This window comes from Leucopleurus acutus (genome assembly GCF_964270905.1).
Source record: "Leucopleurus acutus genome assembly, chromosome: 20".
NCBI classification, from domain to species: domain Eukaryota; kingdom Metazoa; phylum Chordata; class Mammalia; order Artiodactyla; family Delphinidae; genus Leucopleurus; species Leucopleurus acutus.
The window spans coordinates 29,130,216-29,144,076 of NC_139162.1; the positions used below are offsets into that span (position 1 = coordinate 29,130,216).

At 57.1% G+C, this 13,861-nt stretch overlaps 3 protein-coding genes across 4 annotated transcripts in view; 2 read left to right on the forward strand and 1 right to left on the reverse strand.

Annotated features, from left to right (window-relative positions):
* The first annotated feature begins 458 nt into the window (after nucleotides 1–458).
* Nucleotides 459–2,167, forward strand: LOC309976928 (metallothionein-1E-like). The gene is made up of 3 exons (XM_082862779.1): nucleotides 459–569; nucleotides 1,149–1,214; nucleotides 1,925–2,167. Exons 1-3 carry the CDS (start codon nucleotides 542–544, stop codon nucleotides 2,014–2,016), a joined length of 186 nt encoding a protein of 61 aa, XP_082718905.1. The 5' UTR covers nucleotides 459–541; the 3' UTR covers nucleotides 2,017–2,167.
* Nucleotides 2,168–5,822: 3,655 nt separating this feature from the next.
* Nucleotides 5,823–7,531, forward strand: LOC309976927 (metallothionein-1E-like). Its single transcript, XM_082862778.1, has 3 exons — nucleotides 5,823–5,933; nucleotides 6,513–6,578; nucleotides 7,289–7,531. Exons 1-3 carry the CDS (start codon nucleotides 5,906–5,908, stop codon nucleotides 7,378–7,380), a joined length of 186 nt encoding a protein of 61 aa, XP_082718904.1. The 5' UTR covers nucleotides 5,823–5,905; the 3' UTR covers nucleotides 7,381–7,531.
* Nucleotides 7,532–11,652: 4,121 nt separating this feature from the next.
* Nucleotides 11,653–13,861, reverse strand: part of LOC309976918 (liver carboxylesterase-like) — a 36,844-nt gene continuing 34,635 nt past the window's right edge. For both annotated transcript variants that reach the window (XM_082862763.1, XM_082862762.1), the window contains exons 12-14: nucleotides 13,336–13,467; nucleotides 12,325–12,397; nucleotides 11,653–12,047 (exon numbers count right to left, since the gene is read on the reverse strand). In XM_082862763.1, the coding sequence (XP_082718889.1) occupies nucleotides 11,864–12,047; nucleotides 12,325–12,397; nucleotides 13,336–13,467 (389 nt within the window). In that variant the 3' untranslated portion in view covers nucleotides 11,653–11,863. The remainder of the gene's footprint in view (nucleotides 12,048–12,324; nucleotides 12,398–13,335; nucleotides 13,468–13,861) is intronic.

Here is a 13,861-nt window from a genome sequence, read left to right on the forward strand (position 1 = left end):
TGGGGTCGGCCAAACGGTGGTGAGGGTCACATCCGCCTGCGCTCTCTGACACCGCTCCCCGGCTCCAGCCAAGCCAGGGACACGAGCGGGAGGCGGGGGCTGTTCTCGGGCAGCAGGAAACGGCGACCCGGAGGCCGGCGGCGCGGGGCCTGGGGCGGGGAAGACCGGAGGACGCGGGAGCCGGATTCCTGCACAACCCGCCAACACGGCGGCTGCTCCCGTCGGGCACATTGGGAAGGGGCGGCCAGGGGGCTGGGACACGGCTTACCGCACGGCACCCGGTTCCTCCGCTCCAGCCGGCACCGACGTGGAATCGTGCGCTCGGCCCCGCCTGTTGCTCACAGCCCGGCCCAGGGCGCTGCGGGCGGCGCGGGCGCGGAGCCGCGGGGCGGGTGCAAGGCGGGGGCGGGGCCTCTGCGCCCGGGCCGCCTCCTCGGCCTATAACTCAGCCCCCGGGCTCCTCGCTCCCACACGGCCCCCACCGGACCCGTGAAGCGGCTTCGCCCCTTGCTTTGGACCTCGGGCCTCACTCCTCCTCCAGATGGACCCCAAGTGCTCCTGCCCCACTGGTAAGGGAGCCCTGCCTTTGAGCCTTAGGATGCCCCCTTCCCGGGCACAGGACGAGAAGGGAGGGCTTTGAGTTTTGAGCTCAGGAGGACTCCTGTCACGGGTCCAGGGCTTTCTCGGTAGCCAGGCTCCTGAGGGCACGTCCGTCTCCCTTTGCCTCTCCGTTGACACTGAGGGCACGGAGGCTCCAGGCTGTCCTTCTTGAGGTCACCCGGCAGGTCAGGGGATTGCTAGACCGGGAGCCAGCGTTTGGAGGAGGCCTCGGACCTGCCACGATTTGATGGGCAGAGGGGACGCTGCCTCTTTGGGGTTCAGGCCATGGGCCCCGGCCCCCGGCCCCAGTCGGCCTGGGCTGCGTCTGGAGCCCGGGACCTTCCCTGTGGAGTCCCATCAGGAGGGGACCTACTCTCCTTGGACCAGAAGAGAGGAGCTGGGGCTTCTCTATCCGCCCGAGTGGACACGAGCTCCCAGGGCTGGGTCCTGACAGAGGAGGAGGGCTCAGGGAGGCATTGCTGACCGTCTGCTGTGGCTCCTGCATCCCCGTCCCTGCTCACTGCTGGCCTCCTTTCCCTTCCCGGCAGGCGGCTCCTGCGGCTGCGCTGGCTCCTGCACCTGCAAAGCCTGCAGATGCGCCTCCTGCAAGAAGAGTGAGTGTGCGGGGCCTTCTCTGGGAAGGCGGGGTCTGGGCTGAGTGCGAGGAGGGAGCCCAGAGCTCAGCAGGCAGGCAGGAGCAGGACAGTGACCAGACTTCCCGGCACCCCCCTCGCCAGGAAGGGATTCACAGTCAGAGCTGGAATCACCTTCGGCACGACCGAGACCCAGGCGCGCACTAGAGAACAGGGAGACTGAGGCCCAGACGGGTCACCGACAAACAACCTCAGACCTGTCACTAGAACTAGTCCTCCTGCCTCCTGAGTCACGCTTCCGAATCCTCTCAGGGACTGAAGCACTTTAGGGACCGGAACCAGCGGCCGTGCGTGGCTTCTCGGACCCGGTGCAGCCCCTTCCTGTCGAAGCAGCCCAGAGCTCCCCTATCCCGAGCGGGAGCTGCTCTGTGCGGGCTTTGCCTCCACTTTGATCCTGAGGACTTGGCTCACATCACTGGTGGTGCTGGGGGCTGGCTTTCTCTTGTCCCCAGAGGCCCTGCTCACTGTCTCTCCAAGGCGCTGTGCCCTGTCCTGGGCACAGATGGGCCGGGCAACCTGAACCTAGTGTCTGAGAGCAATGACCTCAGGACAGAGGACACCATCGTAAACTCAGGGTCTGGGCCCGAGGGCGGCTGGGGCCAGGCCTGCTGCTGGGAAGGGTGGTTCCGGACAACGCGTGGTCCGACTGCACGCTGCCCTTGCCTCCCCAGGCTGCTGCTCCTGCTGCCCCGTGGGCTGCGCCAAGTGTGCCCAGGGCTGCGTCTGCAAAGGGGCCTCGGACAAGTGCAGCTGCTGTGCCTGATGTCGCGGAGAGCCTGCCCCGGGTGTCCACAGAGCAACCAGGACAAACCTGCATTTTACCGTTTTTCATACAACCGGACCTGACGCTACATTCCTTTTTCTATGAAATCTGTGAGTTGTAATAAAAGCTGTTGACTTTATTCTGGCTCTGTCTTCCTTGGTCTGTCTTGGACAAAGAGACTCCGTGCCCATCGGGGCTGGCGTGGGGAACTGGACTGGACGTGCAGAGACCTCGGCTCTGGACCAAAGAGTACCCCCCCACACACCCCACACCCCCAAAACACACACACTGAGCGTCTTAGCCGCTTAGGTTCATTTGAGCTTCCGTTTCTCAGCTCCAAAGGATACCCTCGCCAGATGACATAGGGCATTGGACACGCAGAGGACACACTCCCTCTATTCCCCTTAGGAGTATGGATTGCAGAGAAAGTTGCCCATTTCTCATTTTCCTTCTCTGGGGGCCCCTGCCAAACTCAGCGCTCGGTGATGAGAGCCTAGAAAAGTACCCAGAGGGGATGGAATCCCACACCCCTCTCGTGTGACTTCTGCACGGGGCTTGCGTCTAAAACACCCTGGAAAGACCTCTTTGTATTTTCTGCCACAGTTTTCACCCTGGTCAGTAAAACGGATCGCTAAGAAAACACGTCAAAGGACACGATATGTGACACCCAGTTTTCCCTTCAACACGTAAAACCACCTTCACACGTGGAGGAGCAATTCTGAAAACTGGACGCTCTCATATGCTGCACGTACGTTGAAAGTGTGCCCGAGTCCTGGGAACACTTCACAGATGCCCCACTGTGTGGACCACACACGCCTGGAGCAGCTCTGCCCCCTGCCTCCCCACAGGGAACATCAGTCTTGGCTTGCCCAGGGCTACGGACAGGACACTCGCCACCCGTGACAGCTCCCTGCGGGGGCTTGGCTCTGAATCTTCGCAAGTACCTCCCTAGGTCAGGCTGACATCTTCCCTTCCCTCAAAAACCAGCCCGTGGCTACCTGACACCCCGAAAGAAAGTGATTTGGATTTGGTGGGAATTTCCCGGCTGTTTCCCTGAGACCTGGTTTCAGAAGAAGGACTTCACGTGTTCCTCTGCAGAGTGATGGTGGTGCTGCAGTGCGTGGCGGGGGGGGGGGGGGGGGGGGCCTGGTGGGGTTTATTAGCAACAAGTGTGTGCTGAGGGAACAGGGAGTGTATTTCAGCTGTTGGGCCCCCTGGCGGTCTGGGGAGGGAACTCCTATTGGATGGGCACTCCGAGAGAAAGAGGAGACACGTGGCTCAGAAGTCAGGACCAAGATGGGCCACAGGTGCCCCGAGTGCACAGGGCATTTCGGGAGCCGGCCCGTGCTGCGTGCGTGGGCGTCGGCGTCAGGCACTCAGGTTCACAGCCACCGTGCCACTTCCTGACCTGGCAAGTCACTGATACTCTCTGAGATTTCATTTCCTCCTTTCGATACAAAAGAATAATTTCAATGAGGGGGAATAAGCGAGATAGTGGCCTGGCTCCCAGCTCGGGCTTCCCCCACGGTGTCCCGTACGATCGCTCTCTCCACACTGACATCTGTGCACAGAGAATCCTTGAGCTCCCGACAAGCTCCTGGAGAAAGGCTCCCTGGTTTGCAAGCAAGCTCATGGCGAGGGCAGAGATGGATAGGAACCTTGCTTATCCAGTGCCAGAGGGCGTGGGGATGTCCTCCAACAAGCCCCGTGGAACGAGTCACCGCCACAGCGTTTGGACAGACTCGGTGAACCTGCATGGTCTGGAGTGATGGTGCCAATTCCAGAGAGGTTAAGCAACCTACCCAAGGGCACACAGCCTATACTCAGAGGACTAAACCTACACTGCAGCTGTCTCACCTCCCGGCCACACGGTGCCGGTTATGACATCACTGGAGGCTGAATCCGGCCTCTCCTTTTTCAGGGCTGCAGGGTCTTCGGAGACAGTCCAGCTGTGCTCCTGGCTGCAGAGGTGGGAGGCCGAAGCCCAGAGAGGTCACAGAGCTGTGCGGAGGGTTCTGGCTGCCGGCTCAGGGCTCTCCCACTGCTGCCTCTGTGCCAGGTGTTCAGTGTTCTCACCCTTCGTGGGAAGACACGGTGTCCGGTTGGGCGCGGGGCTGCAGTCAGCCTGCAGGAGGGCCAGTCCCGTCTGTGCCACGTACAGCCATGGGACATAACCTCTGTGGCTCCGTCTGCTCTGCTCTAAAGGGAAAATAACAGTGTCTGGCTCTCGGGATTAAAGAACTGAATACATGCAAAGAAGGTCAGAATATACTGGGCACTCAGTGAGCAATCGATCACATCACCCATTCATTTATTTATCTATTGATTTATTTGTTATCATCAGCCTAGGAGACACTGTTCTCCTTCCAGACACGCAAGCGAGGACGGTGTGTTTAGCTCTGGGCTCTGGGCCGTCCCCATCGACCCTGTGAGCGTGGGACCAGTACCCCCGAGAGGGTTATCCTGCCTTCACGCAAAGAGCCGTCGACACTACAGATAGAAGGCCGTGAGGAGCACAGTCGGTGTCCTCCTCACAGACACAGAAGGGTCCTGCCACTTCTGCTGTCACCTGCATCAGGATTTCCTTACCATTTTCTTTTCAGTGATTTTCTGAAATACGTTATACCAGAAGAAACCTCTCGAACGCTACTGAAGGAGAGAGTCAGAAGGTAGCCACAAAATCATAAATACATTCCTCCGGTGTCACCTTGGTCGCCCCCAGGATGGAGCTGGACATGGCAGAGACGGGCCGAGGACACGGCTCTGGGCCAAAGGGGACCTTGCTCACTGACTCCCTCTTTCAGCTGCGAAGCGACAAAAACACAGAAGCAGGGCACCACTCCCCAGCCCTGTGTGCCTGCCTCAGTAGCCTCCCGGTACTGTAGGGACTTCGGACTTTGGGAACCGGGCTCCTGACTGCTGTCTCCCTTCCCGGTTGGTGTGACAACTCAAAGAGCAAAAGTGACTAACAAGGCTTGGCATGGACTCCACGGTGAGTAACTGTCAGGACTACTCAAAGGGAACTCTATCCACTTGTCTCGCTTTGTTATTTACCGCCAGGTCTGCCTATCACCTACAATGATGCCGTCCCTGGGGAAGCATCCCATGATTAGGGAACCTCCACCCTGGCGTGGGGGTGGACCGGCTACAGTGAGGAGCGCCCCTGGAAAGTTTAGGCAAAGAAGCCCCCGGACAAATGAGCCAGGATCCCTCCAGGAAAGGAAAACACAAGAGACGCCTCGCGGCTGAAGGCCACGTTCACCGCGCTGCGGTTACAGGAGGCGGTACCGGAAAAACGCTTCCAAAGGACCGTGGTGGGGACCGGGGCTGGCAACGCCCGGGGACACATGGGGTCGGCCAAACGGTGGTGAGGGTCACATCCGCCTGCGCTCTCTGACACCGCTCCCCGGCTCCAGCCAAGCCAGGGACACGAGCGGGAGGCGGGGGCTGTTCTCGGGCAGCAGGAAACGGCGACCCGGAGGCCGGCGGCGCGGGGCCTGGGGCGGGGAAGACCGGAGGACGCGGGAGCCGGATTCCTGCACAACCCGCCAACACGGCGGCTGCTCCCGTCGGGCACATTGGGAAGGGGCGGCCAGGGGGCTGGGACACGGCTTACCGCACGGCACCCGGTTCCTCCGCTCCAGCCGGCACCGACGTGGAATCGTGCGCTCGGCCCCGCCTGTTGCTCACAGCCCGGCCCAGGGCGCTGCGGGCGGCGCGGGCGCGGAGCCGCGGGGCGGGTGCAAGGCGGGGGCGGGGCCTCTGCGCCCGGGCCGCCTCCTCGGCCTATAACTCAGCCCCCGGGCTCCTCGCTCCCACACGGCCCCCACCGGACCCGTGAAGCGGCTTCGCCCCTTGCTTTGGACCTCGGGCCTCACTCCTCCTCCAGATGGACCCCAAGTGCTCCTGCCCCACTGGTAAGGGAGCCCTGCCTTTGAGCCTTAGGATGCCCCCTTCCCGGGCACAGGACGAGAAGGGAGGGCTTTGAGTTTTGAGCTCAGGAGGACTCCTGTCACGGGTCCAGGGCTTTCTCGGTAGCCAGGCTCCTGAGGGCACGTCCGTCTCCCTTTGCCTCTCCGTTGACACTGAGGGCACGGAGGCTCCAGGCTGTCCTTCTTGAGGTCACCCGGCAGGTCAGGGGATTGCTAGACCGGGAGCCAGCGTTTGGAGGAGGCCTCGGACCTGCCACGATTTGATGGGAGGAGGGGACGCTGCCTCTTTGGGGTTCAGGCCATGGGCCCCGGCCCCCGGCCCCAGTCGGCCTGGGCTGCGACTGGAGCCCGGGACCTTCCCTGTGGAGTCCCATCAGGAGGGGACCTACTCTCCTTGGACCAGAAGAGAGGAGCTGGGGCTTCTCTATCCGCCCGAGTGGACACGAGCTCCCAGGGCTGGGTCCTGACAGAGGAGGAGGGCTCAGGGAGGCATTGCTGACCGTCTGCTGTGGCTCCTGCATCCCCGTCCCTGCTCACTGCTGGCCTCCTTTCCCTTCCCGGCAGGCGGCTCCTGCGGCTGCGCTGGCTCCTGCACCTGCAAAGCCTGCAGATGCGCCTCCTGCAAGAAGAGTGAGTGTGCGGGGCCTTCTCTGGGAAGGCGGGGTCTGGGCTGAGTGCGAGGAGGGAGCCCAGAGCTCAGCAGGCAGGCAGGAGCAGGACAGTGACCAGACTTCCCGGCACCCCCCTCGCCAGGAAGGGATTCACAGTCAGAGCTGGAATCACCTTCGGCACGACCGAGACCCAGGCGCGCACTAGAGAACAGGGAGACTGAGGCCCAGACGGGTCACCGACAAACAACCTCAGACCTGTCACTAGAACTAGTCCTCCTGCCTCCTGAGTCACGCTTCCGAATCCTCTCAGGGACTGAAGCACTTTAGGGACCGGAACCAGCGGCCGTGCGTGGCTTCTCGGACCCGGTGCAGCCCCTTCCTGTCGAAGCAGCCCAGAGCTCCCCTATCCCGAGCGGGAGCTGCTCTGTGCGGGCTTTGCCTCCACTTTGATCCTGAGGACTTGGCTCACATCACTGGTGGTGCTGGGGGCTGGCTTTCTCTTGTCCCCAGAGGCCCTGCTCACTGTCTCTCCAAGGCGCTGTGCCCTGTCCTGGGCACAGATGGGCCGGGCAACCTGAACCTAGTGTCTGAGAGCAATGACCTCAGGACAGAGGACACCATCGTAAACTCAGGGTCTGGGCCCGAGGGCGGCTGGGGCCAGGCCTGCTGCTGGGAAGGGTGGTTCCGGACAACGCGTGGTCCGACTGCACGCTGCCCTTGCCTCCCCAGGCTGCTGCTCCTGCTGCCCCGTGGGCTGCGCCAAGTGTGCCCAGGGCTGCGTCTGCAAAGGGGCCTCGGACAAGTGCAGCTGCTGTGCCTGATGTCGCGGAGAGCCTGCCCCGGGTGTCCACAGAGCAACCAGGACAAACCTGCATTTTACCGTTTTTCATACAACCGGACCTGACGCTACATTCCTTTTTCTATGAAATCTGTGAGTTGTAATAAAAGCTGTTGACTTTATTCTGGCTCTGTCTTCCTTGGTCTGTCTTGGACAAAGAGACTCCGTGCCCATCGGGGCTGGCGTGGGGAACTGGACTGGACGTGCAGAGACCTCGGCTCTGGACCAAAGAGTACCCCCCCACACACCCCACACCCCCAAAACACACACACTGAGCGTCTTAGCCGCTTAGGTTCATTTGAGCTTCCGTTTCTCAGCTCCAAAGGATACCCTCGCCAGATGACATAGGGCATTGGACACGCAGAGGACACACTCCCTCTATTCCCCTTAGGAGTATGGATTGCAGAGAAAGTTGCCCATTTCTCATTTTCCTTCTCTGGGGGCCCCTGCCAAACTCAGCGCTCGGTGATGAGAGCCTAGAAAAGTACCCAGAGGGGATGGAATCCCACACCCCTCTCGTGTGACTTCTGCACGGGGCTTGCGTCTAAAACACCCTGGAAAGACCTCTTTGTATTTTCTGCCACAGTTTTCACCCTGGTCAGTAAAACGGATCGCTAAGAAAACACGTCAAAGGACACGATATGTGACACCCAGTTTTCCCTTCAACACGTAAAACCACCTTCACACGTGGAGGAGCAATTCTGAAAACTGGACGCTCTCATATGCTGCACGTACGTTGAAAGTGTGCCCGAGTCCTGGGAACACTTCACAGATGCCCCACTGTGTGGACCACACACGCCTGGAGCAGCTCTGCCCCCTGCCTCCCCACAGGGAACATCAGTCTTGGCTTGCCCAGGGCTACGGACAGGACACTCGCCACCCGTGACAGCTCCCTGCGGGGGCTTGGCTCTGAATCTTCGCAAGTACCTCCCTAGGTCAGGCTGACATCTTCCCTTCCCTCAAAAACCAGCCCGTGGCTACCTGACACCCCGAAAGAAAGTGATTTGGATTTGGTGGGAATTTCCCGGCTGTTTCCCTGAGACCTGGTTTCAGAAGAAGGACTTCACGTGTTCCTCTGCAGAGTGATGGTGGTGCTGCAGTGCGTGGCGGGGGGGGGGGGGGGCCTGGTGGGGTTTATTAGCAACAAGTGTGTGCTGAGGGAACAGGGAGTGTATTTCAGCTGTTGGGCCCCCTGGCGGTCTGGGGAGGGAACTCCTATTGGATGGGCACTCCGAGAGAAAGAGGAGACACGTGGCTCAGAAGTCAGGACCAAGATGGGCCACAGGTGCCCCGAGTGCACAGGGCATTTCGGGAGCCGGCCCGTGCTGCGTGCGTGGGCGTCGGCGTCAGGCACTCAGGTTCACAGCCACCGTGCCACTTCCTGACCTGGCAAGTCACTGATACTCTCTGAGATTTCATTTCCTCCTTTCGATACAAAAGATTAATTTCAATGAGGGGGAATAAGCGAGATAGTGGCCTGGCTCCCAGCTCGGGCTTCCCCCACGGTGTCCCGTACGATCGCTCTCTCCACACTGACATCTGTGCACAGAGAATCCTTGAGCTCCCGACAAGCTCCTGGAGAAAGGCTCCCTGGTTTGCAAGCAAGCTCATGGCGAGGGCAGAGATGGATAGGAACCTTGCTTATCCAGTGCCAGAGGGCGTGGGGATGTCCTCCAACAAGCGCCGTGGAACGAGTCACCGCCACAGCATTTGGACAGACTCCATGCTTCCCAATAGCAGGCCTGGCCCCAGCTGACCTCAGTACGAGACCCTGAGTTTACGATGGTGTCTTCTGTCCTGAGATAATTGCTCTGAGACACTAGGTTCAGGTTTCCTGGCCCACCTGTGCCCAGGACAGGGCACAGAGCCTTGGAGAGACACTGAGCAGGGCCTCTAGGGACAAGAGAAAGCCAGCCCGCAGCACCATGCCGTGAGCCTGCAAGGTCTGGAGCGATTGTGTCAATTCCAGAGGGGTTAAGCAACTTACCCAAGGGCACACAGTCTATACTCAGTGGAGTAAACCTACCCTACAGCTGTTTCACCTCCGGCCCACATAGTGCCGGTTATGACATCACTGGAGGCTGAATCCAACGGCTCCTTTTTCAAGGCTGCAAAGGTCTTCGGAGAGAGTTCTGCTGTGCTCCTGGCTGCAGAGATGGGAGGCTGAAGCCCAGAGAGGTCACAGAGCTGTGCGGAGGGTTCTGGCTGCCGGCTCAGGGCTTTCCCACTGCTGCCTCTTGCCAGGTGTTCAGTTTTCTCACCTTTCACGGGATGACATGGTGTCCGTTTGGGTTGGCGGCTGCAGTCAGCCTGCAGGAGGGCCAGTCCCAGATGTGTTCATTACTGCCAGCTGATATAACCTCTCTGGTCATTCTCCTCTGCTGCAAAAGTGTAAAATAATAGTGCCTGATTATTTTAAAATTTATCTATGCAACAAATTAGGATGTCAGAATTAAATAGGATTTAAGAATGTAATAGATACAACAATATTAGGTTTAAGCCTGGCACACAGTATGTAACCAAAGTATTAGCTGTTACTTTATTATTATTAGTCATATTTTAGGCGATATTTTCCTACTTACAAACCAATAAGACAGGGCTGCTGTGCACAGCTGTGTGTCCTGTGTCGTCCTCATCAATCGTGTGAGCATGTGCCAATTCGCAGAGAGGGTTATCATCTTTCCCAGAAAAGAGGAGTTGGCACTTGAGATATAAAGCCAGGAGCAAGCCTGTCCCTGTCCTTCAAAAAGTTGAAGGAGGATGCCTACCATTTCTGCTGTCAGCTGCACTAGGATTTTACTTAAAATTTTTTCTTTTTAAAATAAATTTATTTATTTTTATTTATTTTGGACTGCAGTGGGTCTTCGTTGTTGCACGCGGGCTTTCTTTAGTTGCGGCGAGCGGGGCCTACTCTTCGTTGTGGTGCACGGGCTTCTCACTGTGGTGGCTTCTCTAGTTGCGGAGCATGGCCTCTAGGCACTTGGCCTTCCGTACTTGCGGTGTGTGGGCTCAGTTGTGGTGCACGGGCTTAGTTGCTCCACAGCATGTGGGATCTTCCTGGACCAGGGCTCGAACCCATTTCGCCTGCATTGGCAGGCGAATTCTTAACCACTGCGCCACCCGAGAAGCCCAGGATTTCCTATATGTATATAAAGTTCTAAAATTTTCCTTTTCCTCAGCCACAATAGGTCTTTCCCAGGGCCCCAAGGGAAGTGGGTTTGCTGACCTTTCCTCAGTGGTTTGGGGATTTTATTTTTTCATGGAGAAGTGTCTGGGCAGAGCTTGAAGCCTGCACCCTTGAGGCAGGTTTTCTCTCGTCTTACTACCTGTTTCCAGTATTTCTCACGGGTCCCTGATAGAGGTCCATGGAGAAGGGCCTGTAACAAGTGTAAATTCCCTGTGGGTGTGTGGTTTTTAGGATTTCATACTCTCATACTCACCTATGTTTGGCCTTTAGCCCTCGATTCGAATTTTAAGAGTAATTGTACTCACACATATGGTGACTCCATCTTCCACCTGTCTCCAGACGGTAAGCCAGTGTTCACTTCCCATCTCTCCTTCAAAATGCCTGTCTTCCCCGAGATTTCAGGGTAATTATTTGCCTTGCAACCTCTTTGAATGAGTCAGAGAAAGTCATGATTTTGAGGATAATCCACTTTTTTCTTTCTGTTAAGGTGGGAGTGGCATTCCTTAGAGCTTTCTATATCCCAGGAGCCAGAAGTCACCCCAGGGATTCTGAAAGAGTCAGTTTTCACGTGACACTTCAGGGACTCACTTCAAGGTGGTCACTGCTTGTACCTGATGTGGTCCAGGCTGCAGAAAGGGTTCAGAGGAATTGCTGGAAGAGATGGCCTCAGGGAGGGGCCTGGGAGGATACTGTGTAAGTTGAAGAAAGAATTGTAGACCTGTGGGAGGGTCAGTAAGGGCCACACAACAGTGCCACAGTGTCACCATGGCAAGTCCCCCTCCTTCCCACTCCAGGTACATCCTCGGTCTGTGCCCCCTCCATGTCTACAGGCGGCTCCACATGGAGGAGAGGGACACTGCCCTCTGGTTCCCTCACATCCACTTACTGGAGTTGTTGACGGCCCAGAGACATGGAGCAGATGCAGTGTCCCCCTCAGCCCCTCCCAGGGCCCAGCCTACTGGACTCTTCCTGTCCAGAGGCCAAGCCAGAGCTGCCCGAGTCACCTTCCTGCCAGTGGTGCCCTCTCTCATCCTTCTCTCGCTAATGAGGATGACTTAATTCCAGCCCAAGACAAAGACACTGACTTGGTCTCCAAAAGAACATTTATTTCCAAAATTGAGGCCACAGAAACAGAAATTCCCCCTCCCTGACCTCTGCTACTCCCATCAGATAATTCCCCAGCCTCCACAATAAGATGCCTCTTAGGCCCACAAACACCTTCTATAGAATACCCCTGTCTGGGGTCCCACAAGCCCCCAAGGCCAGCTGAGCCTCCCGTTCACAGCTCAGCATGTTTTAACTGGGGTGGCTTCTTTGCCGCCTCCTTGGACAGGAGCTCGTTCCAGAAAGCCACTTCCTTGTCTTTCAGCTTCTCGGCTGCCTGGGTGGTGACGCCAATCTGAAGGTACCCTTCTTTCTGGTCATATATTGGCCAAGGGGGAAGCCCCTCCCCGTTGGGATTCCTGGGAACAGAATCACATAGAAATTCCCCAAAGCTACTGTGTGGCCCCAACAACCCTCAGAGATTGTCAGGGACCCCTTGGCTTCATCTCTGCCAAAGGCTCATATGCCTCCAGAGACAGGAGGCTGACCATCTCCTGGGCAGCCCGTCCACTGAGGGAGCTCTCACGTCAGGGGCCACAGGGCGGGGAGTTTGCCCAGCACACGTTGAAGCTCCTCCCACCCAGCAGACACGCCCTGCCCCTTCCCAACCCTGCCCCATCTGTGCCACCAGCTCACCCGTTCCGAGCAAAGTTGGCCCAAAATTTCATCACCATCTTGCTGAGATTGGTCTCCTCTTCTGAGGCACCATCTGTGGAGAGGAGACAAAGCCATTGCTACTCAGAGTGTGGTTCAGGGGCAGCAGCAGCCCTTGAGAACTTGTTAGAAATTCAGAAACGGGGCCCTTACTCCAGACCTACTGAGTCAAAACCGCATTTTAAGAAGATCTTGGGTAATTCAAGTGCACTTTAAGCTTGACAGTTACTGACCTAGGTCGGGCTCAGTGAAGGGCTGTAGTCAATCCATGAACTGGCTGGGTCACAGGGCCACACCCCAGGGTTTCTGCTACAGTAACCCCACCTCCCAGGATACTCTCCTTTGGGTCTTTTTTCAATCTCCTACACCCACACACATTTTCATAGAATCTGAAAAATAACCAAGCTGCAAGGCCCCCAAAGAGTCACCCAACCAGAAAGTGCCCAGAGGCACTGCCATGTACAGCCCTGGGTTGTGTCACACACAAGTTGTCGGTAACTGCTGAGGGTTAAGACATTAAAGACATCTGTGAAAGGTATTCTTTAAAATATAATCCTAAACGTATTTAATTTTAAAAGATATGAGTTTTAGATAGATAGATGATTGGATAGACAGACACATATTAGTCCTGATTCAAGGTTAAGAGCAATTCTAACCTTACTCTCACGTACCTTCTGATATGCTCTTGTGAGTGCGAAGTGAGTGGTGGCATTCTAGCCCTGAGCAGGGCCCTGCAGGTGACCCACCTCCTGTCTTACTGATGCCCAGGTCTGGATTCTTAGAGTGACCATGGAGGAGGGCGCAAGGATACACATTCTCCACCATGCACATTAGAGCAAGAGAAAGGTTAGGACCCTTTGTCCTTCAACGCTGTTATGGTGAATTCAGGAAACTAAGACCTGGAGAGAAGGAGGAACTTGCCCAAGGCCACCAAACCAAGACTTGAACCCAGATCCCCTAACTCCAAGTCTGTAGTCACCAAAGGGCCATCACCTTTCAAAAATGGAGCCCCGAAGACCGAGAAGAGCTCATCCCCATGGTCCCCCATCACCGTCTTGGGTTTCATGGCTGATGAGAAGCTTGGGCGATACTGGAACTCATACATGTAAGTGGGGGCTCCAGCATCTGGAAGACATGGATTCATGCACAGTTCACTTCAGCAGACGCACACCTGGATGGTATCAAGGGCTCCAGAGGTGGGTGGGAGGGGCGCTGTGAGCAATCAGGAAATTGGGGGCATGCCTGGTCCTGAGTGAACAATATTAACAGCAGCTGCCCGTTGTGAGAAGCAACTGTGTGCCAGACCCTGTGTGTCCCTGCAGGAAGCCTCTGGTTATCAGCATAACAGAGAAAAGCAGTTTGGGAAAAGTTCTATGACTTGCTTAAGGGTGTACTGGTGGTGGAGGTGGAACTGGATTTGAGCCAGCTATTGAATGAATGAATGTTGAAACTTTGGGGAAATTGATTCAAAATAACTATCATTATAGAGGCATTGGGTCAATACATATAAACCTCTTTG

Bases quoted from the DNA above. Each gene is read 5' to 3' on its own strand.
- LOC309976928 (XM_082862779.1), top strand. From the start codon at position 542: ATGGACCCCAAGTGCTCCTGCCCCACTG. The intron at 570-1,148 runs GTAAGGGAGCCC...CCTTCCCGGCAG, and splicing joins CAAGTGCTCCTGCCCCACTG to GCGGCTCCTGCGGCTGCGCT. The intron at 1,215-1,924 runs GTGAGTGTGCGG...TTGCCTCCCCAG, and splicing joins ATGCGCCTCCTGCAAGAAGA to GCTGCTGCTCCTGCTGCCCC.
- LOC309976927 (XM_082862778.1), top strand. From the start codon at position 5,906: ATGGACCCCAAGTGCTCCTGCCCCACTG. The intron at 5,934-6,512 runs GTAAGGGAGCCC...CCTTCCCGGCAG, and splicing joins CAAGTGCTCCTGCCCCACTG to GCGGCTCCTGCGGCTGCGCT. The intron at 6,579-7,288 runs GTGAGTGTGCGG...TTGCCTCCCCAG, and splicing joins ATGCGCCTCCTGCAAGAAGA to GCTGCTGCTCCTGCTGCCCC.